The sequence below is a fragment of the Mastacembelus armatus genome, chromosome 23 (assembly GCF_900324485.2).
Source record: "Mastacembelus armatus chromosome 23, fMasArm1.2, whole genome shotgun sequence".
Taxonomy (NCBI): domain Eukaryota; kingdom Metazoa; phylum Chordata; class Actinopteri; order Synbranchiformes; family Mastacembelidae; genus Mastacembelus; species Mastacembelus armatus.
Genome location: NC_046655.1, coordinates 6,657,608 through 6,684,088, shown reverse-complemented (window position 1 = coordinate 6,684,088; position 26,481 = coordinate 6,657,608). Strand labels below are relative to the sequence as shown.

Below are 26,481 nucleotides of genomic sequence, written 5' to 3'. Positions count from 1 at the left end.
GGGTGCACCGGGTGCATTGTCTCCCACCCACATTTATGCCACAACATTCTCACTTTTGGAGACGTGAGCAGCGCGTATCGGACATCCGGAACCCCAGCTGCCTCCACCCATTCTCGCTTCTCCCACCCAGCCGTCTATCAGCCCCGGCGGCGGAGCGCACTTCAGAACGAGGGATGCAGCCTGTCATCTCCCACACATGGACAGCGGAGTTTGGAGCGGCCGCGGTGCGCCACGGCTGCACTAGCTGAAGACAGCGGAAGCAAGACACGGCACTCCTGCGTTTGACGCTTGGAATTTAGATACAAGGATAAATCTGTTCGCGTATCACTATCTTTTCTTTTCTTCCTTTTTTTTTTCAAACCGCAACAGTACAGCACAAGTTGTGTTCAATGCGCAACCATGCTTATCATCTCGTCTCGCAGTGCGCTGCTGTCCGTCTACTACCCACAGATCTTCCTCATCCTCACCAGCGGTAGCTACCTGTAGGTTTCTTAATGCACTTGCTCAATTTAAACAGGAGTGAGTTTGATTTTAAGCTGGTACGTGGAGATGTTTATGAATGAATGTCCAATTACGCACAAGGAAATCGGAGACAGCCAAGTCAGATCGCAGGTGTTTGTTACAACATTTATATGAGCTCTCGGTGTTTCTAAACGAAATATATGTCCAGAGTCCTCATCTTTTGTGGTTTTGTTCTGGTGTGGCAGAGAGATATGTTTGGAAACGGAAAATGTAACATACAATATCCAGTCAGACCAAGATTTAGAAAACGTTTGTAGGAAATCCCATTGACGTTCAATAATCTATTTATTTCACAATGGAATCTCAGACTGCCAAGGAACAAGAGCTGCAGATTTTTCCCAATAACATAAGACTGTATCGTTTTCATTCATTCAAATTCTCTACCCCATGTCTCCACTACTTATAAATAGTGGGCCTGGGTGAAGCCAGTATTTAATCTACAGGGTTTTTACATGTTCTGTGTGCCGATGATGAGATAACCTGCTCTTGTGGATTTACTCATTACAGCAGAAGCACTTTGTCACAGGAGCACCTCATCAGACAAGAGCCATAATGTGAAAGGAGCATATGGAAAAGAGTAATGCTAGACTCAGGATCGTGCCAATGTAATGAACTCTTTCTTATGACATTAAAAGACCCAGGCCCTCACACAGTGATTGCTGCTCCATACATGCCTCTCATTCATAACAAGGGCAGGTCCTGGAACCTAAAATAGCTGCGGTGGTTCATGTTTTCTGTAACAGTGAGAGCGAGAGCAACAGACAGAAATGGATTTGGAAACAATACTGTGATTAACTATTGTTCTCTTTCATGTTTTTATGAAGATAACACATGATGTCACCTAGGGTAAGGATTAATGGTGCAGAATATTCTGTAACTGTATCTTCAAATCTGGTCGTATTTGTATTCTTATTTTCATGATCTAAAAAGTGGCAGCAGAAATGAAAAGTAAAGCAAAAATCTTATCACTTTTTGCTCATGTTTGCAGGTATTATTTTCATCTTTCCCATTTCCTTTTTATCTGTTCTCACTTTTCTCTGTCTCTGCCTACAGGGCTCTGTCCTCCGTGGTAGCTCTGGGTGCAAACATCATCTGTAACAAGATCCCTGGACTGGCCCCCCGTCAGAGGGCCCTGTGTCAGAGTCGCCCCGATGCCATCATCATCATCGGTGAAGGCGCCCAGCTGGGCATCAACGAGTGTCAGTTCCAGTTCCGCTACGGGCGGTGGAACTGTTCGGCCTTGGGCGAGAGGACTGTGTTTGGACAAGAGCTGAGAGTAGGTCAGTCTGTTTGAAACTTAGGTTTTCTCTAAGGAGTTTTAAATACTTTTATTTCCATCCAGTCAGCATACAACAAAGGTCCTCAACTGGACTTAAACTGGAGGTGTTGCAGTTCATGGTTGGCACCTTACACCCCTTGGTACACGGGTGCCCCAGTGGAAAAAATCTATGTTTTTTTATCTATGTAAAGACTAGCTGAGTGAATCCTTGGACTGTATATACAGGACAAGAGTCATGCAGATCAAACTAAAGTAGATCTGACAAGTGGAAATCTTAGCACTGAGGCACAAGTATGTGCGCAGTATGTTAATTGGACGATCTAAACCACACTGAGCTGTGGCCTGATCTCTCACTCACTGAAGTTGAAAGAACTGTGCTACTACGCGTGATGCTGTTCAGCTATGTGGTACAGCAACCTGTCCTCACATTTCTCTTACACTGTCCTCAGGCTTCCTGCAAACCTCATCAATGGCATGAGAAAAAGCTGCAGCATAGCTTGACTCAGTGTCATGAAACAGACGTCGGGATGGGTGGTGTAACTTTAATGAAGGCATTTTCTGTGGAACCCCACATGCAACAACCACAGTGAATTCTCTGCCTTGTTGAAACACTGTCGTGTCAACACAAAGGGCTTTGTTCGGGTCCCCAAAGGAGACTCAGTGTGTGTTTGATGTGTGTGACATCACTGTGCTTGCAACACACATTGTCACAGCAGAGCAGTCATAAATGGGGTGTGAAGACTTCCTTGTCAAGCATGGTCTTAGGCCTGTCTGGGTGTGCCATCTTCTGAAGGCATTTATATTGGCGAGTTGTAAACACAGAAATGAACACATCTCCCAGGTTTTAGTCAACATTCTTCCCAGTTTTATTTCTCACAGAAGCCTGTTTGCTCCTAATGTGAACCTCTTATATAAATTGTATTTCAGTCTGAAATGTTTTGTTGCGGTCTTGCTGTGGGTTTGGATCCATGTTTAATCTAGCAGCTCTGGGAGCAATCACTTTCTTCTACACGGGAGACAGGCAGACAGACGTCTGGATCCCTTTATTTCTTTTGTCAGAGGAAATGTCTCTTTTCTCTTGTGGTGTGTAAACGAGCTCGGAGAGACACTCAGGACCCAGCTTTGTGCCTCATGTGCTCAATGAAGACGGTTTTACCAAAAAAGAACTCAGGAAGGCTAAACCTAATTAGAGCTGTATAAAACCAATTAGAGGGTTATGCCCAGCAGTGAAGAATGTGTCCAACTTCTAGCCATCGTTGTCCATTTTAGCTGTTTTAAAATTGAAATGTAAGCCAGGGCTATCTTATGTTGCTAATGTAACATCCACCACTTCATCTGATTGACCTGCTGGGCCTGTGAACTCATTAGGCATTGAGAAAGACCAGAGAGATTCATGCTAACCACTAATTGAAGTCAGCTCCAGCAGCTGGATGGCAACAATGGAACCCTGCATGCACTGCTGTACAATCAAAACAAATCACAGTGTGAGGAGATGGCTGTTTGGCTATTGCGTGTGCTTGATGCCTTGAGAAATGCTCACCATACAATATATCTGAATGGGTCACAGATTTAGCCTGATGAGAGAAGACTTCAGAGTTTGTTATGAGTTATGGACCAGGGGAACCGCAGGCCCAATGGTTTCTGCGAGTCAGTTTGTCAGGATGGAAGGGAGCCAGTAGAATCGCCTCTACCAGAGACGCCATGCATTAATACTTGGGGCTGTCGAGAAAAAGTAAGGCCCAGCATTATCCTGATTGAACTGGAAAAATATCCTATTACCAGCTGTAGTGCCAATAAATTCATTTCCCCCTACATGCCATAAATATAAATGTGTTTATTCGGACGTTCGCTGGTGACTTACAAAGCTTGGAAATGGGAACGTTTCAGTCGAGCCTGGCCGCAGATTATTTCAATATGCATCACAACACTATTATTTGCTATAATAATGTGAACCGCCTAAGACGGAAACAGAATGACACTTAAGCTGCGTGAGAAATTCCATTGATGAAAAACATTAAGGCACAGCAACTCAATGAGTGCCGATCCAAAGAAAAGCTCCTCTACTCAGCCAGCAGATGTCACTTGTGTTTCCTACACTATGATGATTCTTTTCTAACAGGGGCTGACTACTGATGCAGAGATATGAAGTTAGATAGATGCTCTGAATGATGCTCCTCAAAGTCAAATTCGGATATTTATCCCTTGAACCAGTCTCATGCAGTATTTCAAATCGCAGGTACTTATCTCAGGTACTTACACATTTACATGGACTTGTATAATATTTGGTGAGGTCATGTAGTACCAGCATAAATAAGCCTATAAGCTAGGTAAAGTAAAAATACTTGGTGAAATGGATGCAACAGAAGCTTGAGATATTCACAGTTTAGTCTAGAACAGCAGCAACTTCATTAAGATTCTTCTGTATTCTCTTTAGGCAGCAGGGAAGCAGCATTCACCTACGCCATCACCGCAGCTGGAGTTGCCCATGCAGTGACTGCAGCTTGCAGCCAAGGAAACCTGAGCCAATGCGGCTGTGACCGTGAGAAGCAGGGTTACCATGACCAAGAGGAGGGCTGGAAGTGGGGAGGATGCTCGGCTGATGTCAAGTATGGCGTGGAGTTCTCGCGACGCTTTGTAGACGCCCGAGAGATTAAGAAAAATGCCCGCCGGCTGATGAACCTTCACAACAATGAGGCAGGGCGAAAGGTAATGTGAGTAAAATCAATCTGACCAGGTATACCACAGATTGCTTTTCGATGATTATTCTGATGCAGAGACTAAATCAGTGAATGTATATAACAATTAAAGCTCTTACACAAAGTCCTTCAATGCATTTCTGCATATGTGTGTGTCTGTGATTGAAATGCACCACTTAACACTCAGTGAATAGCCCTATAGTCCCTTCACTGAGTTACCAAGCATGAACAGTGACACAGTGAATTACCAGGTAATGGCACCGCGGCAGCACCAGGCACCACTGAACCAACCAGAGTCGAGAGTGAACGTCCCCAAAATGTGTCAGCCGTGAAGGGAAAGAGCCGCTGATGTGACTCGTACTTTTAGACAATGTTTGAGTTCTAAACTTTGTCACTCAAAAACGATCCTCCCTTCTAATTCAAATGCATCCACTTTAAAAATGACATGGTCATTTTCTCATATTAACATCAGGCTGGGTCTCAAGGGCAAACAGTCACCTGTCAGTTCTGTCATCTGAAAATATTTCTGTGGCACTACATTGTAAATCTGGCTTAAACCACAGTGTAATTCTATACATGTATGGTCGCACAACAGCTCTGGTTAGATTCCCCAGGCTGTTATGCCATTATGTGGTCTGAAAAAAGGTAAAGTTAATTAGAGGCTAGTTTTAGGGTATGACTTATTTTCCCCAGGTTTCTGACATAAAATTGGCATACTGGTTGGTGTGCTGAAAGTTGATGTGTCTGCAGAAAATCCAGCTTACTAAAAGAGATTTGAAGGTTTTGCAATTATAATAAAGTGTTTCAAATTCAAGGTTTTGGATCTTTGCTCTTCTATTAATTTGTAAAACTGGAATCTCTACTGTCCATGTGCTCAGATTTTAGAGGAGAGGATGAAGCTGGAGTGCAAGTGTCATGGTGTATCTGGCTCCTGCACCACTAAGACATGCTGGATCACCCTGCCAAAGTTCAGAGAGATTGGTTATCTGCTTAAGGAACGCTACAGTGAAGCAGTTCAAGTGGAGCCTGTCCGGGCCTCAAGGCTCCGCCAACCCTCTTTCCTACGTCTCAAGGAGGCTCTGGGGTACCAGAAGCCCACAGACACGGACCTGGTCTATTTGGAGCGCTCCCCCAACTATTGTGAGGAGGACACGGCTACAGGAAGCACAGGGACAAGAGGCAGACTGTGCAACGGCACCTCAACCCACACAGACGGCTGCCACGTGATGTGCTGCGGCCGGGGTTACAACACGCACCACTACACTCGTGTCTGGCAGTGTAACTGTAAGTTCCACTGGTGCTGTTTTGTCAAATGCAACACCTGCAGTGAGAAATCAGAAGTCTTCACCTGCAAGTAGGGAACAAGGAAGGATGGAAAACAGATAAGGGACTAAGAGAAGATTATATGACCAAATGGATTTTGAGGTGAAGGACATGGAAGTATTTATTCAACTTTTTGCACAGTTAACATCCTATTAGAAAGTCTTTAAAGACATCAAATGGGATATGAGGTTTGGGGAAAAATAGACATGTCATAAACATATTTGCTTCTATATTGGTACAAAACTGTGACAAGACAAAACGTTGCAGATGAAAGGATTTTTGCTTCCAGCGAAGCAATACGTTGAAGACAACTTGCAAAAATGTAGCTTACTGTTCTCACGCACAAGAGGAAAAGCAGCAACATTGTCGTTGGATCTTGGGAAGACTTTCATAACACGCTAACTGGAGACACTACGACAGCAAAGTGCTTTAGACTGCCACGAAAGAAGATGAAACATGGCAGTGGAATACTTTGAACCATATGCTCACACTGTATTCTGTTTTAACACTGAAAATAAAAGCGAATTATTTATGTAAAAATATCTTTCCAACTTACAGGTCTACCAGGATGGGCAGCAAACTCATTGTCTTTCACTCTTTTATGATTATGACTTTCAATTGCTACTGATATACTTCAAACAGTCAGGTAGAGGCTTATTTATAGCCACTAAGCTAAATATTCTTTTTTTTTCTACATTTTTTTTTAATCCATAATCAGTTAGTGGCTTATTTTGCTATAAATGAAAATGTTTTTATTTCATGGGCTATCAGTGATCTGGGGGATTGTGCTGTTGAGTACTCAGGGACACATCCCCTTAGGGCCAGGGTCCTTTGTTACTCCAAGAACCAGAGACAGAAAACACTCACAAACTATTTTAAGCATCCAACTTATTAGTCTGAAAGGCACTTTCAATCCTGAGTGTGTTCATTGTTCAGTTTTCAGAGGACTCTTGACCTGTGACAAAAAGAGTGAAAGGCTCATTGGAACTCCGTAGAGGTGCAGTCAGGTTCAGATACATCCAACGTTCCCATGAACGACAGCGAGGTGGAATTCCACATCATAGCCTCTGCTTACACAAGGCCTTGCAGCGTGGTTTAGGCCTGCCTGGGTGGATGGCCTGAGCCCTAACCACACAGAAGGGGGCATGACAGGATCATAGGCCTTAAAGCTAATTTTGGACTGCGCTCCTGTTTATTTAGGCTTTATATAACTCACAAAACATTTTGAAGAATATATTTTTATATGAGGAACTTGGCACTTTATGTCATTTATAGATGAAAAGAAAGTCACAATTTGCAACTGTTTTCTGATGTAATTGTACTCAGATTTAGGTGATAAATTATTGGGAAGTTATGTCTTTGATCAAAGTTCCTAAAATGCAAATATTTTATGTGTTTGATTAAATTGGCCCAGCTTGTCCATCCTGGCATAATCCTTCACAAAATCAAAGGAGCTCATAAATGCAGTGCTGAAAAACACAGGATATCTTGTGTATTACAGCAAATACAGGGAAATGGCGACTTGTGGATACATTGGAAATTTTACCAGCAATCTAACTGGGTCCTTAGGTTAATGAGTTTGTGTGTTTCTGGTTGTCTTAATAGCATTTCAGTAACAAGGAACTACTTTTTGCTGCCTAAAACAATAGTTATAATTTAAAATAAGCCTAATTTAAGTTTATGCATCACTTACAATCTATTGTATTTTTTACCAATAAATTTTCAGTATAATTTTAATGCCTTCCTGCCTTGAGTTGTATGTCACATTTGGCCTCCTTAAAATAATTACAAGAAGTTGTCCCATGCAGAAGTCTTTATTAGACAATTAAACATAGTATTTGAGTCAAACATGAAGCATTACACCCTGACAAAGTGTTTTGTTTTAGGTAAATATCAAGCCAGATGGCACAAATTCAATACAGCAGAGGCCTACAAAATAAATGCTGATATGAGAAATAGCAGAACCTCTGGCCTTGACTGACGTGGTACTAATAAGTTAGGAGGTGAACAGACAGCCGCAGCCATGGCACCTCATTCAGCCCGGCTGACTCTCACAGCCTCTTTCCTGTGGTGCTGAAAAGCATTGCAGCCAGTCATTCGAGCGCAAATAACAGCTGTTTTGTTAGCCGTCTGAAATCCTGGGGACCGGAACCACATAAAGCTCTCTTCACTATGCTTGCGGATTGAGGGTAGAGTCCAGACGATTGTTTCAATACTTTATTCATTAAAAATCAGAGGCAGAGCAAACAGGGTGGAGCAGGGTGTGGGAAGGCCCGTAAAGCGCTGCATTGTTAATGTGTCAGGACCGTTCAGCTTATCCAGCAATGGGAAGAGTACAGAGGGATGTCATTCTGCAAACTAAAGCTCCCAGTATGACTCACTCACTCACTCACTCATTCATTCTTCAGAGACACACTTTCAATATGCTCTGATCCATCATCTGCTGATCCAGAATCACTATCACTGATCAACAGCAGCAATGTGCACAGACACAAACACACACTAAGCAGGTCGAAACAGTACTCACTAAACTCTATGAAAGTCTGGTACAACTCTAATATAGATATATATGGTTTAGAGGAAGAAGGTGTAAAGGGGCCGTAAGGTGTAAGATGGATGAAGATCAATGTTGCGTTTTATAAGACATGCATTATTCATCTATAGTACTGTGCAATGAGGAAAAGGATAAGATGACTGAAGAATAAGATGAGATTCACAGGACTATGTTAAGTATGAAACTCACTCATGATATAACTGTAAAACTACAAGCAAAAAAAGCTGATACAGTGACAAGCTCATACTGTGTACTAAGCATTGTTTCGGGCATGCATAGCAGCACTTAATTTTAGTATTGCATGTTTCACTTAGATTTTAATATCACACCTGTTTAAATAAGCAGTTAGAAGTAAATGAGGTAAAGACAGTAGTTGTGCCTAATGGTGTATTTAATTAGATGAGGTGATGAGGGGGTTGATTCCATCATGTTTGGGTCATTCTGTGTTTCACAGTTACTGGAGAAGTCACTATGGGCCTTGGACTAAACCCCAACTCCTGCTGGTAACATCAATGTCTGTGAAACATGAATAGCCAGAACACTATGAGCTCTTTGTCTTTGGATTAAACCAAAAGGTACCAGCCTGAACCCACCTCTCCCAAACTCTTTTCTCAGACTCAGGTGAAGAGTTCCTGACATCCTGACTCTGGTCTTTGTACCAGGGGGACCCCATGGGCCTTTTGTGCATCAAGAGTACTTTAAGCCCCATAGAACATGAGTGCTAGAATTACCAAGGTAGAAAAGTAACTTATACTCCTCTCATACTGACAGAAACAGATATATAGAAGCACTTTTCTGCTTAATCTGTCAGCAGCAGTTGCTGTCTGAAATTCTGGACAGACATAAAACATTTGTTTGAGTATAGATGTGTAATTTAAACAGAGATAAGCTTAAGTACTAGGTTATATTAATGAGGCTTGTAACAACAAGAGCACATGTTCACACAAGTGTATACATGTGCACATGTACCTTTTTTCCCCATTCTCAGCAATTATTTCATATGAAAACCTGTTCATGGGTTGAGGGCCTCCTCTGGTTGCTTCTCCAAGGATTTTAGGAGTCTTTCCTCACAGGTTTGAGCAGCAAGCTTCCATCTCGCTCTTCCACCAGGAAACCCAACTCCCTGAGAGCAGAGTAGTCAGCAGTGCCACGGCATTCCAGGGCGGCGACAAGCTCCTGGTTTTGTGTATTGTGCTCTAGGAGGTTCCTGATTGCAAAGATGGCCCACTGGCTGATGACTAAAAGCATCCAGTTAAAGACAGCAACAACTGAATTTTAATTCTAGAGAATGAAATGCACTGTGGTTTTTTCCAGTATTTTAGAACATGTGTTTTTGAGAACTAGTTAGTGTAAACATGTATGAATATGTATGAAGTTTTGTCAGATGTCAATGTTTGTACCACTTTTATAGAACCTTAACAAAAAAAGCAATATTTAACATTTGTAAGCTGTTAAATCCATTTCATGAAAAAAATGCATATTTGCCAAATGTTTTCAAGTCCAAAGTCAGGATGCCAAACTCGAGAGAGCTTGGTATTTGCATCAGGTTGGTCAGTTTGCAGACAGCCCAATAAACAAACAGGTATTGCAGATGGGTTATGTTTTGTGACAGAAACACACCCTTCTCAATCACAATCTGTCCACAAAGGATACATGGATTATTGCTGTCTATGATGCAGTTGTCCAAGATGAGGGGGATGCCTTCTAGTTCTCTCACCTGAGGAAGTCAAAGTCAGTAACACACAAAACAATGAACTGATGTAACAGGATTTCTGATGGTCACTTTCAAATCACTAGGTGAAAGTAGGATTAACAGTATCAACAGGTTCTGAAAATGACTAAAAAGGAAAGAAATGTATTCAGCCTAAATGTCCCCATCCTTAGCAGAGCCTCATGTCAATGCAAGAGCAACAGTGTGGTTATGGGTTAGTCTGCGACCGTCACAACATGGTGATCTGTTCTGTATCATGTGTTACAGAGCTATAGGCTTAATTATTGTCTCTGCTTGCTGTTGCCCTCCTCTTGCCATTGTGGTTACCCTCCAAGCATATTGGCATGAGCTGCAGAACAAAACACAGTGCTGAGCTTTAGAAAATGGAAATGTCATTTAAACTGTCAAAGAAACAAAGTCGCTGACTAGCACAAGCACCCAGGTCTGCATTTTCCACTTTCAGAATGACTGTCTTCAAGTTGCTGACATTATGTCCAAACCCATAAAGTGATGAATAACAAGCAACTGGTCCCTAAGTTCAGCCTGGTACACTCAGTTCAACGCTTTGCATGCACATCTTAAATTACAATCTCTCCCAAAGGTGAACAGAATGACATTTGGTTTACTGGAAGAGATCTTAGTGAAAACAGATATGGGATGATTTCTGACCACTGACAGACCACAGATCAGCATCCATAAATATTACAGAGGCCAATAGAAGGTGGCCATCCCACAGGCATTCCACAAATCTCTTTCTATTAAGTAGGACTGAGTCTATAATGTGCCCCAGATATAGGTCAACTCCTCTCCATACACTTTATTATCCATCTGTGCTTTCCGTTAATAGTGGGATGCTGACAGATGTCGATGGAGACAAACTGATAAAATCACTAAAGCACGCGAGGGGGAATATTTCATATTTCAGTGCAGAGCCAGGTTGTTGTGTTGAAAGAACTCATAAGGTTGCAGTCATCGGACATACAGCCCCATGCACCATTAACCATCACAGCCATTTGCACTCCTCTGTCATCCTCAGGAGAACATGTGGTTTGATACCACAGCCCATTACTAGAAACTGTACTATAAAATGCTAATTTAGTGTAATTCTGTCAAAGTAAGGCCAGCAGTGCCTCTCAACCTCTTGAGCTTTGACCCCACTGTGTTAGACCAATCAAGAGTGACAGTGCAGAGCCCAAAAATATAGCATTTACCAAAAAATAGCAAATCCTCACATTTGAAGAAGCAGAAACCAACACATGTTTAACAAATTTCCTTTGGCACCCTGTCAAGTGTATATAAATTAGAGCATATACATTCACAGAAGGCCTTTCACTCTTAAATTTATTATGTATTTAAGGCTGGTAATGAATGAACTAATCTGCCCTTTCATCGTTCCATCCCTTCATCATTTCCAAACCTTGTTCTGGTTGTTGGTATTGCTGTGACAGAGGTTTCCTATCAGCCTGATGAGGTGGGCCTTGAAGCTGATAACAGGAGAATGGAAGGAAGGGTCTCCCTCACCACTGAAGGAGGAAAAATTCTGAGCAGCACTAAAAATATTCTTGCTGGCCTTCCCTATGGCATGAACCTGCTCCAGGAGCCCTGTAGAGGAAATGTAAAGAGTGGGAAGAAGCAACATCAGCACACAAAGCAGGTTGATGCAGAAAGAGATCCACAGACTATCTATGTGTGAATGTGTGTATGTGTATATGTGTGTGTGTGTGTGTGTGTGTGTGTGTGTGTGTGTGTGTGTGTGTGTGTGTGTGTGTGTGTGTGTGTGTATGAGTGAGAGAGAAAGATTTCATTACCAACAGTGGTCATCAGAAGGTCAGGATGGTCCTGTAGGAACATAAACTGCTTGCAGTCCGAGGTCATCTCACACAGCACGTCCAGCAGACTGATCACTGTCAGTGCCTCCTGAAGGACCTGCAGGGGATTGCAATCAACAGCTGTCATGCACATGGAGAAAGGATGCTGTGTGAGATGTTATGGGGATAAAATCTGTCCTTAAAAATGAAAGTCCTGTGATCTGGCTTATCTGCCTGTACCTCATCACTGGAAGCAGAACCTGTAGCAAGTGTCAGCACAGCATCACAACCTTTCTGGAAGGAGGAGGCCAGGAAACGAGCCACACTGGGTGGGATACCACAGTCCTCCGAGTCCTCCTCTCTGAGTTGGGCCAAAAGCAGCTCTAATAGAGTGACTCTGAAAAACATATACAGAAACATCTATAGTACAGACTTATAGTGTCTTTAATAATTATACATCTGCATTCTTTACCTGTACTAAATACAATAAACTAACAGGTAGAATTAGTCCAAGTATCAGATCCACTAAAATCAATGATCCACATTAAAAGATGAGATTTAAGAGGATTGAGATTATCAGATGATCAATTTCTTTAAATGACATTTACCTTTCATGGTGAGACATTCCTGTGTACATACACTCTGTAAGAGCTGAAGACTTCAGAAAATGCTGGGTAGCAATGAGAACCCTGTAAATGAAATAAATACGTAATAAAAACTTTACTAACAGGTTGTACCAAATAGTAGACAATTCCTATAAATAGTACACATTACTATTGACACATACAAATATACTTGCTAACAATTACAATACACAAACCAACACAGATGCACACTTACGTCCAGTCCAGGTCAGGTTGGGTCCTGCAGAGCTCCATCACTCTGAGAGCCAGCTGAATGTTCTGCGGCTCAGACAATTTTTCCACCTTGGCTTCATCCAGGCATGTGTGGATTACCATAGAGCTGTAACTCACCGCCTTTTCATCATCAACACTGAGCAGCTGCCTATTCACACATTTTGGTTGATTCAATGTGAAGACAAATGCTGACACAGAATGTTAAATACCCCCCCCCCCCATCCCCAAAAAATGATGATAAATAACTGTAATGTAAATTATAATGATAGTAATCAAAATATCTATTTCAAAGTTTTTGTGTAAAGAATACTAATAGAGTAATAACATTACTTTCTGAGACATAACTAACTGTAAACACACAAAACTTACAGGAGAAGATCTGGGAAGCTCAGCCGCCAAATATCATCTTTGCACAGTTGGTTTCCCACAGCTAAATTACCAAGGAACTGGATCCCACAACGGAGAGCTGGAAAACATGGTATAACTGAATCAATTTCTAATTAGGTCAGCTTTGAAAAGATCATCTAATTTAAATTTAGATCAATGGCCGAGTTAGAACTTACGTTCATATGTGATATCTCTGCTCTCCAAACTTGTGGTCTGAAGAGAGCTCAAAATTTTAAGTGATACATCAATGAAACCAAGTTCCCTGGATGAAAAACAGTATTAGATTAATTTGTACCATTTGTTTAGAAGAAATGGATGGGAGATGGACACGATAAACTGAACATAATGGAATCTAATGCAACACCACTATAATAAGGCCTAGTATTTTGCAACATGCTCTGTTGAATTCTTGATGATTCCTGTATTTCTCATATTCTGCCACTAATCCTAGATCCTTCTGCATGACTTAATTTTACGGTATTTTATTGTATTTTTGTATAATTTCACAGTATCTCATTAACACTGCATTATATCAGAAATACCTGAGCAGACTTTGATTGCGTGTGCTCTGGACGCACGCGTTTCGCTGAGCCCTGAAACACTCGGCGGCCAGCTGCAGCTGCAGAGCACAGGACTGCTTGTCCCCATCTTCACCGCTGGCGGCCTGAAGCTCATCACAGAGCCTGGACAAGACCTTGATGAGACTGGAGAAAGCCTCCTCCTCCACAGCTTCCCTGAGAACAGAAAGTCAACCAGCAAAGAAAAGGAAGATGACAATGAGAATTTAGCAAAATGGGGTGAGACGTGGAGCGAAGCTAAAGTTAAATAGACCTTTTCCATAACAGACATTTTGACTTGTCAAACACAGCTGCAGCCAATAACACTATTAATTGCTGCTTTGAATTTCAATAACCACTGGGACAAAGCCATTGCTGATTTTATTAGTTCCACTTGTGCTTCTAGTGCTATAACAATCAAAAAAAGATCTATGCCTATTGTTAGCAAACCCGGAGAGTCTTATTTCTTTGGTTAAGTGTCTAAAAATGTGGCGAGCAAATGTTAACTTGTATTTTTCCTTTGTACAACAGAAAATGAGACGTGCAGCTCACGTTGTTTTCTTATTCAGAGGCCAATTTTAGTGCGTAAAAATAAGGTTCAAAGTGCCAACACATATTTAACTCATATTGCTGTTAACTGACTGAATGAGCTTCACAGTTTATTAATGCAATAATTACATTGGAATACCATTTGACAGCGTCTAGCTGCCGGTTGGACTTCAGGTTAGCTAGCTTGGCCGCTAAGCTAACACCCTCAGTTTCTGTTTTCAAAAGCGGTAAATAACTCGGTTCGCACCTGTACTCCTTGTCGCGTAACGCAGCCGTAAATGTTTTTAAAAGCTGCAGGTGTTCAGGACAGGGTTTTTCATTCAAAACGCCGGCGATACACGCTGACATGTCTGCGTTGCTGTTGGTCGAAGCTGCCATGTTTGCCTGTGAGTGGCGGGCGTGTGGGCGGGACGTCCGGAAAGATTTCTCACACGCTATTGGTTGAATTCGGGAGGGAGGAGGGGTCAGAGCATGTGCTGCTGTTTTCACACAGCTGTCGAGAAAGCTTCTGCCCAGGACCAAAATAGTAACAAGCATTGTGTTGGTGCCAACAACAGATAAACAAAAGGCAGCATTGAAAGTAGGAAACGTTTATAATTACATTGTCACAAGCCAGCTGACACTGTAAGGCTGGCCCTGGAGCTTTGAGACTCTGGGTTTAGTTGACCCCAGCTGGTAATCCATCCAGCCAAAAAAAGATACCCCTGCTCCTTGCTTTGTTTTTAATTCAGAGTATAATGTTTCCTGAGTTATTGCTATTAATTAAGTGTAGTATAGTATAACCGGCACATCTAATTAGTTATATTGTATTGTCTTTCCTTTGAAGCAAAAAAGGTACACAGAATTGAACATGGCATTAAACATGTTAGATTTCATATGTAATCTGACTGTGATACACAGGCCACAACAAAGTAAAGTGTACATCAACTGACAGCACAAAGGCTGATGTTGATATAGCTAAATCATCACTTATTTTGCCATATACTTGTCATTAAAATATTAATGCCAGAGCTAATCATCACTGCCTAACATGTGTCTGTCTGTCTGTCTAATAATGTGTTATCTCAGATTTATGCAATATTTTGTCTGATCTTGGCCTGCTATCCTTATAGAGTTATGAAACACTGTAATATTCATTTTAGATGTATTTTAAACCAAACTAACTCACTTCACCTTGTGTGCTAAATTAGATAATATGGGTCTAAAAAGAATTTTTGAGTGTTACTGGGGCAAGTGGGAAGCTTCCATCTCAGGTATCAAATTAGGCCTATGTTAAAATTATGTGGATATATTTAGACTTAGCCCAAAATACTACATCCAATAATTTTCAAACTAAAAGTCCTGTACAGGGTGCAAACTGCAGCTGGGCTCACATCTGAAACCCATACACCTAAATCAATGTTTAAAAGGTCTGAAGAGCAACTCATTCAGCCCAGACAAACTGTGGGACAATTGTTGCAGCTGCAACAACAAAGCCACAGGACCAGCCTTTGGGAATTCCATGTAGAGTGGTGAGTTTTAGATTAGAGGATTTTCCTCGGTATGGTAGTCCCCTGTATTTTCACTGGCCAGGCACAGCACAGCAGTGGTGAAAGGCAGATCGATGTGGAAGAGAGATGATTATGGATGGATGGTAAAAGATACCTCAAGCAATTTGTCAGCTTTAAGATGAGGCATTCAAAGAACCAAACATTCCCAGTATAGGATTCCCACTTTTCATCTTTTGAGCAGGATAACTGGAAATATACACATAAACTGGAAGTAGAATGGTATGATGGGGAATCTGAAGAGTAGAGTTACAGGAAAAACAGGACATCCTACCAGATTTGAGTTATACTGGAAACCTCAGTTATGCTAACTAGAAAATAGTTGGTTTAGTCTGTTGCTGTAGTAGAAAACATCAACACAATTAACCGCACTGAGCCTTTATTATTCACAGATGTTTGTACAGTCTTACACACATACAATGTTCAATGCATGTTAATAGATGAAGCATTTAATTATCAAAAGAGGCATGTTACATTTGGTCTGGTACAGTTGTGCAGGGTAACCAACAGTCGAAATCAAGTTCAACGATGAAGACAGTGGTTAAGGAGATGGCAGCAGTGACATTATTTCATTGAAGTCTAGTCTGGTCAATGTTATCCTCAAAAACCAGCATGTTGTCATGTTAGCATGATGATAGTAGTGTGTCACTGTGACCAGGTAGTGTTGTCATCATGACTCTCATGTACTAACAGGGGGTATAGCTCAGTGGTAGAGCATTTGACTGCAGATCAAGCGGTCCCTGGTTCAAATCCAGGTACCCCCTGGTGATTTTTATGCAAATAAAGGTTTTGTTATCTTATCTTATCGACTCCATGTCCAGTGTCATTGCTAATGTCGTAGCTCAGCTCACATCCGGAACTCAGAGATGAAGATGTGGATGATGACAATATTACGCCGGAAAATGATCCTTGATTTGATATAATCCACAGAGATCTCCAGGTCAAGATCCAACGGACCAATGATAGGTTTTACCTGCCGGACTACACCTGAGGAAGGACATCGACTGGGATTAGCGGCTGAATCACAGTTCTGGGAGTGATATGTAATTAAAGTATTAAGAGTATATACATCCAATAAACAGTATGATTGAAGAGTGACCATTTCTTTCTCTTACCAACAGTCATGCCCTGATTAAAATTCTTCACCACATCAAAAGACAAATTGTCATCTGAACCCAGGATGTCAAAGGAAACGTAAGTAGCCCCAGGCAGAGGAGAGGGGTTAGCTGCCACAGATGTCCGCAGGAAAGCAATTTCTGTTGGAAGAATTAGTTGAAAGTATTCATTAGTCTGATAAACCACAAGGCGTATTCACTTCTTCCAATTCAATACTTATGTTAAGATTAAACAATAGTGGTTTGCAAAACTGAATGTGTAATTGAAAGTTGTAGCAGGTTGGTGGGAAGAAGGTTGTATTATAATGAGGGTTAGAATCTTATATTGCAAACTACTGAGTTAACCCTTTCTGGGCCAAAACTGCAATGGCTGTTTTTGAGTTTAGCAGACTACTATAACATATCCACACCTACCTCCCAGACACATTTGACACTATCACATGCAATTTTGCAGTGCAACCTGCAAACAAGGCCGCACGTGTTCTCACAAACACATCTACGGTAAAAGTTGCTCCTAACAAAGTAGAGCTCCACTTCCACATCGTCTTACCCTCTGGTTCCCTGAGGCGTCTGAGGGTTGGCAGAGAGAGGAAAGTGTGGGTGATGATGTTGACAGGGTCCCGTACACAGGCAATGTCATAAGGTTGGCAGGCCTTAACACAACGCACGCTAAATGGTTCATTCCTAGATCTGAGAAGAACAGACAGCACTGATGAAAAAGCTCTTCATGACACGCGGCAGGAAGATGAACACAATCAGATACACACAATCCAAATAGCGAGTGTGATTTTCTCACACATTTAATGTATAGAGTACACAACTGTATTCACTGGAAAAAAGCTTTGACCACAGCTCCACAGCTGAGTTGAGCAAAAAGAACCTGGCAACACCTGAATAGCCCCATAGACCTCTTATGGTTAACCAAGCGAGTGCCTTAGAAATATGCCAAACCCTGATTCCAAACCCTGAAAATCATGCTTTTAGGGCTTCTTGATGTGAAGACAGTAGTGCTTTCAAATATAACCTCAAAAACTGCAGAAAGAGCAGAGCCATGTAATTAGCAAAAAGCAGGTGAGTCCAAGTCGTTCGCTAAAAGCTGGAGGCCGAAGCCACAGAGATGATTGTAAGGTATTTCAAACCGGTGAAATGCCACTAAGAAAAAAAAAAAACAGGCTGGTAGAAGAACAGAAGAGGGTACACATGAAATGAATGTCATTTAAAGCAATTATATTAACATGATGGAAAATGTTAGTGACATTTCCAAATGATTGTAATGTCTCCAAAAAAGACAAAATATTATAACTTTTATCACCAATTTAGTTAAATAAAAATAGGTAACTTAGTATTATGGAAACTGGGTTGTTATATAGTCAGAACATCTGGGGAAAGATAATAGTCACATATATTTCAAAATGATGTCTTTTCAATCAGCTCTACGTGCACCAAATCCCAAAAACCACCAGGAGAAAAACGGAAGAGTGGAAAATTGGTTTGGCTGCCTTTGTCCAGTTGACCAGCACAGCTACAATACTGGCCTTTTGGTATCACTTACAGCAAATGAACTGATAACCACCCAATACCAACACTAAAGGCCCTATTCATCATACAAGCTGTACTGCTGCTCCACCACTAATTGAGCCCCCACGCTGGCTTGGTCCCAGGGGCCCGTAAATAAGCACCATGCTTATTTTTCTTGTCCACCAAGACAAAGCCTGTTTGATCCTATGGTGAAGTTGCTTGGAACGCATCATAGGAAAAATTGGTTTTAGCATTAGAAATGACCACAGTGGAGGAGGCACGCGAGTAGTGGTAGAAAGCATCGTCAGCATGCTTCGATATCACAGAGTGAAGCTATTTTTATCTGACGTTTTTTTTTTTAATTCCAAACACAAAGAAAGTATACACAATGGGAAGCTGCCACAAAAACATGAGGAAGAGCGAGCTCCATGTGGACGATGCTGACCCTGCTGATCCTCAGCAGCTAAGGAGCACCATCTAGTGGTAAACTATACTATCGTCTACAGCTACATCCTAAAAAGATCAAAAAGTCACAGCGAGTAGTCGAAACATCTGATATAAAATAAAACTACTGTATTTATCCTCTCAGAGGTGAGATTCAATTGGCAAAGTTGACTTGTTACTTTGTCAACCAGTCATTTATTGTAAAATTCTTCCCTTTAACTTTTGACATGTTTTGACGTGACAAATACTCAGTTTCTTTCAAGATTTATGCGTTGTGGGGAACAGCTATGGTTCTATTAGTGATTTCACTAATAGATTAAAATTCTTTTAACATTTGATGAATATGAGCCCCTTTTATTGACGTGCCCTTTGTTGACTGATTTAATTAAAAAGGTGGGGTAAGCCGGAGCTGTCATTCCAGCGTAAAAAAGAGGATGGATGAAGATGAAAACCCCTTTGTTGTCCATGAGTGGTGACTGCAAACACTCCAAGCTCTTCATTTAAATTTCACACACTTCTAATGTGCAAATGTCCTTGAGGGATGAATGGTCTGCTCATGCATGACAAACACAGCAATCTTGGCCATGTACAGATGTGGTGTCCCGTAGCGAATCAGCCTCAACTCTACGGTCAGAGAGAAGTCCCGGGGCTCGGACAGGGCACGCCGCAATGAGATCAACTCCGCCATGAGCCTGCTGCTGCACAATGAAGTATCCCTCCTCATCTCCAGACACTCAGCAGCATTTCATCTCCTGGGATAGAATTGGAGTTTCCCATCCAGAAAACACCATCAGGGACTGGAGTGTTGGTGGGAAAGCTGATGTTGTACAAGGAGATTCTCAGGGGGAGAGAGAAACACGACGCAAGATCCTGAGTGAACTCGCAAGCTATGCGATCGCAACGGCTGAAAGGGAAAATGAAAAGATGGGCTCATTGGAGGAAGGGTCAAAGCAGCAGCATACATAGAAGAGACAGATGCTGAAAGAGGGGAAAGGCAGAAGGTTGATGAAATAAATGAAAACTGGAGAGTGAGAGAGCAGTTTGGGCCTGAAAACCACAGACAAATATCAACAGGCTAAAACCAAAACCAAGACCCATCGCAAAAAAATATGTGATAAAGAGTGTTAGGGGACGGGTCCCCTCACTCCTCAGCAGGGGACAATCAACCCTTTCATTTCAACACTTTCATATCCCAGTAACCATCAGCTCTTACCCAAGTGTCGCCTTCCGATAGTTTGCAGGACATTTAAGGGACAGGCAGCGAAATCCTCCTTTGACATTGATGCAGCTCTCAGAGACGGAACAGGTATGGTTCCCCACTGCGCATTCATCAATGTCTGAAGAATCATGTGAAAACAAAGTTAAAGTACATTTAGTTAAAATACTACATTGGTAATTGACAATGGAGTTTTACTCCATGTCAAATTTTCAGCATCATTCCTAAGACCAAGTGTGAAATCTTTATCCCCTGACCTAGACATGTGTGTCCATTGGGGGCGAGTTTGTAGCCCGTGGACGGGCAGCTGCAGTAGAAACTTCCCGGAGTGTTGGTGCAGCGGTACGAACACACATCATCACCTCCAGTGGGCAGGGTGCACTCATTAATATCTGAGAGGGGCGGGGCAAAAGCAGTGAGTTTGGCTGCACAATCAACCAGCATCATCCAGCATTAAGCCTCACAAAGACCCACAGTACCTTCACATGTTGTCCCATCAATGTCACTCAGCCGGTAACCACGCCGACAGTAGCACTGGTAGGAGCCATAGATGTTGGTGCACTCCTGGCTGCATAGGTTGGCCTTACATTCATCCACATCTTTCAGCATACAGGCAAAGGAAATAAAAATTCTTTTTATACAATAAGATGAAAATGTTATGTTTAAGGTGACAAATCACCTAATTTAACCTGCATCACATATATTGGTATAACATTCTTAGCAAAATGCTCAAACTGGATGAAATCAGTTCTTCAGTGAAATGAATGAAAGGTGAGTTTTACCGTCACAGGTTCTGCCATCAGAGGACAGTTTGAAACCAATGGGGCAGCTGCATCGGTAGGACCCCTGTGTGTTCTCACACTTGTGGGTGCAGAGTCGTCCGGGATAATGCCTGCACTCATTGATATCTAAAGAACACAAGGGACAGATGTTGACTATCAGATTAACACTAGTTACCGCTTGTGCTCTAAAGAACTCAGGGATGAATGTTGCACCTTCGCACAGTTTGGTGATGGTGTTGAGGATGAAGCCAGTTCTGCATTCACAGCGGTATGTTCCCATAAGGTTCACGCACCCATGGGTGCCACACACGTTGCCTGTGTGACACTCGTTGACATCTGTAAGAAGACAGAGGCGACCAAGAAAGCGGAAGAGACAGATGATGGAGGATGACACTTCTTTAGGAAATCAACATTAACTGTGACAGTACCCACCTTGACAGCGTGTCCCATCCTCATTAAGGTGATAGCCCCGTCCACAGGTGACGGTGCTCCCACGACACACGTAGGAACCCACTGTGTTAATACATGTCTGGCTCCGCTTGCATGGACTGTCGTAAACCAGACACTCATTTATATCTAATAAGAAAAAACACATGAAGCAAGTCAAGTCGCCTTTTACCTGTGGGAAGTGTTTAACTCCAGCTTGACACTGAACTCACCGATGCAGTCTCCTGAAGCATCCTGAATGAAACCATCCGCGCACCTTTTCTTTGGGTAGCAGCGAAATGAGCCTTCTGTGTTTTTGCACAAAAGGTCTGGTCCACAGTCATGGGTCCCCAAAGCACACTCATTAATGTCTGCAACAGCAACATTTTTTATATGATGTTAAGTTTTGAAGATGTTTACTACTTGTTATCAAAGGACTAAAATAGCAGGACAAATGATTTGTCGTTGATTTGACACCTGATTTGTTACCTTTGCAACTGTTATCGTCCATGAGTTCATACCCGGTGCCACATCTGATTTTCCTCTGACAGCGAAATGAACCAATGGTGTTAATGCAAACTTCACTTGAGAAGCAGTTGTGCCTGTGAGTCAAACACTCATTAATGTCTGTGGAGAGAGACATCCAATCAAAACATAAGAAAATCAGTCCTCACACTGTTTTATAGTAAATAAACAAGACACTGTTGCCACGAGAGCAGCCCTGAGACTGTATTCACTGTAGGTACAGCAGCACTGCATGGAACATGAGGGAATGTTGTAAATAAAAACAATAACTTTAGATGTTAGACACTCCTTTTGTCTCACTCAGACTGATGAAAACTCATATTAGCTTAAAATGAACACAGGAAAATGTTTTGTTGCTAAATAATTAGAATTCATCCTGATTGAATCAGTGATTCCAGCCAGATACTCGTTTATATCTAATAAGAAACAACCAAGTCGCCTTTTACCTGTGGGAAGTGTTTAACTCCAGCTTGACACTGAACTCACCGATGCAGTCTCCTGAAGCATCCTGAATGAAACCATCCGCGCACCTTTTCTTTGGGTAGCAGCGAAATGAGCCTTCTGTGTTTTTGCACAAAAAGTCTGGTCCACAGTCATGGGTCCCCAAAGCACACTCATTAATGTCTGCAACAGCAACATTTTTTATATGATGTTAAGTTTTGAAGATGTTTACTACTTGTTATCAAAGGACTAAAATAGCAGGACAAATGATTTGTCGTTGATTTGACACCTGATTTGTTACCTTTGCAACTGTTGTCGTCCATGAGTTCATACCCGGTGCCACATCTGATTTTCCTCTGACAGCGAAACGAACCAATGGTGTTAATGCAAACTTCACTTGAGAAGCAGTTGTGCCTGTGAGTCAAACACTCATTAACATCTGTGGAGAGAGACATCCAATCAGAAGATAAGAAAATCAGTCCTCACACTGTTTTATAGTAAATAAACAAGACACTGTTGCCACGAGAACAGCCCTGAGACTGTATTCACTGTAGGTACAGCAGCACTGCATGGAACATGAGGGAATGTTCTAAATAAAAACAATAACTTTAGATGTTAGACACTCCTTTTGTCTCACTCAGACTGATGAAAACTCATATTAGCTTAAAATGAACACAGGAAAATGTTTTGTTGCTAAATAATTAGAATTCATCCTGATTGAATCAGTGATTCCAGCCAGACACTCGTTTATATCTAATAAGAAAAAACACATGAAGCAAGTCAAGTCGCCTTTTACCTGTGGGAAGTGTTTAACTCCAGCTTGACACTGAACTCACCGATGCAGTCTCCTGAAGCGTCCTGAATGAAACCATCCGCACACCTTTTCTTTGGGTAGCAGCGAAATGAGCCTTCTGTGTTTTTGCACAAAAGGTCTGGTCCACAGTCATGGGTCCCCAAAGCACACTCATTAATGTCTGCAACAGCAACATTTTTTATATGATGTTAAGTTTTGAAGATGTTTACTACTTGTTATCAAAGGACTAAAATAGCAGGACAAATGATTTGTCGTTGATTTGACACCTGATTTGTTACCTTTGCAACTGTTGTCGTCCATGAGTTCATACCCGGTGCCACATCTGATTTTCCTCTGACAGCGAAATGAACCATTTGTGTTAATGCAAACTTCACTTGAGCAGCAGTTGTGCCTGTGTGTCAAACACTCATTAATGTCTGTGGAGAGAGACATCCAATCAAAAGATAAGCAAATCAGTCCTCACACTGTTTTATAGTAAATAAACAAGACACTGTTGCCACGAGAGCAGCCCTGAGACTGTATTTACTGTAGGTACAGCAGTAGTCAATGCATGAGTGCATTGACTACAATTATGCAAATAGTAGTAGTTGGTTTGTTGAGTTAAACAGCTGGTGGCACTGAGTTTCCAGTTATCAATGGGAGCGTGACAAGATGTAGCTATTATGTACGTTATTCATGTACATTTGTGGCACTTCGCTGTTACTGACATGGCAAATTTTCCGCCTGAAACAAGCATATAAAGTTTTTTGTGATAGTTTTTTTCAAATTTCCACTGAGGTTTTTTTTTTTGTTATGCCCAAACTGAAATGCGCATAGAAGTGGAAAACCACCCCTAATTTGTGTTATGTGGTTGTGAAGACTTACCCTCACAATTCACTCCATCATTTTGCAGTCGATAACCGTCACAGCAGCCACATGTACCATTACCTAGACTCAGCTGAGCGCATATGGAGACTGGAAACAGCAGAGAGACAAATGAAAACATCACAGTAAGTGTCCAAGAGCAGAGGTGTATATCACCAAGAGGCTGATTAAGTAATGCTGATTTGAGGCTTTTCGGTCACTGCTGACATAGAGGTGTAAAAAAAACCTTATTATAAGCAAATATGACTTTACAATATAGAACAAAACATTTTACAAATAAGTTTAGAGGACAGGGGTCTAACATTTCAGCGCCGCTTCACAAATCTCTGTGACCTTTCCTTTGCTGTGATCTTATCTCTCTAGCCTTTGCTCCACAAAAGCAAGACACTGATTTGGTTTTATACACACATAAGTCAAATCAGCTCATCAACTGAAGCCAACTAGGCGACAAAAGCTACAAGCCACAAAAAGTCACCAGTTGGCCCTCAGTTGCCACTTGGCAGTGTGTCTATAGCTTAGCCTCCTGTGGTCCAGCCTGTCTGGCTGCAAGCTCCTCCACAGCTGCCACAGCAAGTCCACGATTCCAGCCCTTTGTGGATACAATGCTGTTCTCACGTCCGACAAATGCTGATCTATTCTGATGTGACACATTGACTTCTTCAGCACTTTAAGCCTAAATACCTACAGCATACATGAGCATTAATAAAATCATATAGTACTCTGTGCAAATGGCATTTTGATTTTGAATGCCTCCTCAAACACGATAAGACAGAATGAAGTTAATCAAGATACAAAAGACTGAAAGCATAACATTATTTGGGTTTTTTTTTTTTTTTACCGTTGAAATCCTGTGTTCTGTTTTGGTTACAGCAGAGTTTAGCTGTGGATTCGCACCGTCTCCCCAGCCCCACACCCTGAAGCTCACAGTCCAAACCCTGGCTCGCTGCAGTCAGACCCAGGACACAGCAGTCATAACACATCTACACACCGAGGCAGTTAAAAGAAAAAAGGGAAATAAAGAAATAGCATTGTATGTTTAAAAAACAGCCAGTGTGTAATGATTTCTAAAGGGCTAAGCATGGTGTCTGTGTGTACGGAGGTATTAACATCACCTTTGACAGTTGAGTTTCCGAAGGGTTTCCATTGTGGAAGATTATCTTGCAGGAATTTTTTTCCTGGGCCAACTTGATGCTGTTGTTACAGATCTGGTCTTCTATTGCCGCTGTGCAGCACTGCTCCTGGATGATCCTGAAAATAAACAAAACAAAACAAAAAAATCTGCATAAAACCTCATCCAAACCACTAGTGGACATGAATATTTACTTAGAACACCAGGAAGAAAAGGAGCAGTAAAACAGTTTTCTCTTTTCAGCAGATCTTTAGTCAGTTTTAATAGATTTCATGTTAAAAATGCTTCACTTTGCTTTTCCTCTGTGAATGTTGCCTCCTCAGAGCTCCATGTGTTGACCAGGTGGTTTTCTAACACATCAATCACCGCCTCCGTGTTCTTACAGTCAAACACAAGTGGCCTTTGGTGTTAAAAGTGCTCCAAGGGGGCCACTTAACACCTGGACTTACTGTGCTGTTATGTAGCAATCCTCCCATGTGGTACAGTGGATGTCTTACTGTGGACTGTGAAGATGGTTTGTGGACTAGGAGTCCAGGGGGTTGGTTCCTGCTTTTAAAGAAACCATCAAAAACTCTCGTCCAACAAGATCCACACATTTCACAGTGGAAAATGTGTCTGTGTCCACTGTGACATACTTGGACTCCCACCGAACAGCTCAAGACTATGTTTTTTTGTCAGATATGAATTACAACACTTTTCATAAGAATTCACATAGATTCTTTACTGTCCCTCCCCTATGTTGACCTTCCCTGTAGTCCCGGTGCCCCGTGTTGAGACCCACTAGGATTAAGGTCGTTGGGGAAACCAGGTGTTGCTTACCTGCAGGTGCGGGAGTCCGAGATATGGGAGAGGACTGTGCAGGTTACTCCTTGTAAGCCCTGATTCCTCCCGTTCATACAGCACTGTTGGTCAGTGGGAGGCTGGTTCTCTGCTGAGGCAGTGGCATGTCACACAGTGGAATGACTGACTGGGATTGAGTATAATTGGTCTCAGGAAGTCCACAGAAAATACACAGAACATAGCCTACAACATATTAGTGTATAGTCCCAAATTTAAATCATTCTCAAAATGTCTCCATATTCTACAACCCACTGCCAAACCTAGTCCTAGTCCTTACCCAGTCCCTGCAGAAATCCGCACAGAGAAAACAGAAGTAATGTCGTCCACGCCATCGCAGTCTGTGTGCACCGTTAAATGGTCCAGACTTTAGCAGGTGATTTACTGGAATGATTTTATTTTAAAGAGCGGCTGACGGTCCGCGTCTCCTGTGAAAGTTGCTCACACCACAGTCTCTAGTGTGCGCCCGGGAGAGGTTAAGGGTTTGCTGGCGGTGTGGGCGTGGAGGAGGAGGGAGCTGCGTGAAACTATCCGGCAGGACACCGGCCGGTGTCCTCAGTTTTTTTTAAAACATAACCGA

The 26,481-nt window shown here is 42.0% G+C and overlaps 3 protein-coding genes and 1 non-coding gene across 4 annotated transcripts; 2 read left to right on the top strand and 2 right to left on the bottom strand.

The window, feature by feature from the left end:
* Positions 1-398: 398 nt before the first annotated feature.
* wnt7ba (wingless-type MMTV integration site family, member 7Ba) lies at positions 399-6,360 on the top strand. Its single transcript, XM_026326793.1, has 4 exons — positions 399-482; positions 1,576-1,802; positions 4,236-4,507; positions 5,376-6,360. Exons 1-4 carry the CDS (start codon positions 400-402, stop codon positions 5,853-5,855), a joined length of 1,062 nt encoding a protein of 353 aa, XP_026182578.1. The 5' UTR covers position 399; the 3' UTR covers positions 5,856-6,360.
* Positions 6,361-7,618: 1,258 nt separating this feature from the next.
* Positions 7,619-14,632, bottom strand: atxn10 (ataxin 10). Its single transcript, XM_026326792.1, has 11 exons — positions 14,491-14,632; positions 13,680-13,871; positions 13,314-13,399; positions 13,120-13,216; positions 12,734-12,898; positions 12,502-12,582; positions 12,134-12,290; positions 11,894-12,011; positions 11,503-11,687; positions 10,028-10,091; positions 7,619-9,612 (listed from the first exon to the last, which is right to left on the bottom strand). Exons 1-11 carry the CDS (start codon positions 14,619-14,621, stop codon positions 9,428-9,430), a joined length of 1,461 nt encoding a protein of 486 aa, XP_026182577.1. The 5' UTR covers positions 14,622-14,632; the 3' UTR covers positions 7,619-9,427.
* A 1,850-nt stretch (positions 14,633-16,482) lies between these two features.
* trnac-gca (transfer RNA cysteine (anticodon GCA)) lies at positions 16,483-16,554 on the top strand. The gene has a single exon. It is a non-coding gene; the product is annotated as a tRNA-Cys (tRNA).
* An 83-nt stretch (positions 16,555-16,637) lies between these two features.
* On the bottom strand, positions 16,638-26,236 carry LOC113142371 (fibulin-1-like). Its single transcript, XM_026327377.1, has 20 exons — positions 26,182-26,236; positions 25,884-25,995; positions 25,048-25,183; positions 24,774-24,915; positions 23,936-24,025; positions 23,350-23,487; positions 23,094-23,231; positions 22,559-22,696; positions 22,303-22,440; positions 21,781-21,918; positions 21,525-21,662; positions 21,298-21,441; positions 21,079-21,201; positions 20,866-20,991; positions 20,563-20,682; positions 20,341-20,475; positions 20,081-20,204; positions 17,456-17,595; positions 16,906-17,046; positions 16,638-16,777 (listed from the first exon to the last, which is right to left on the bottom strand). The coding sequence occupies exons 1-20, from the start codon at positions 26,234-26,236 to the stop codon at positions 16,638-16,640; spliced, it is 2,556 nt and encodes an 851-aa protein (XP_026183162.1).
* Positions 26,237-26,481: the final 245 nt, after the last annotated feature.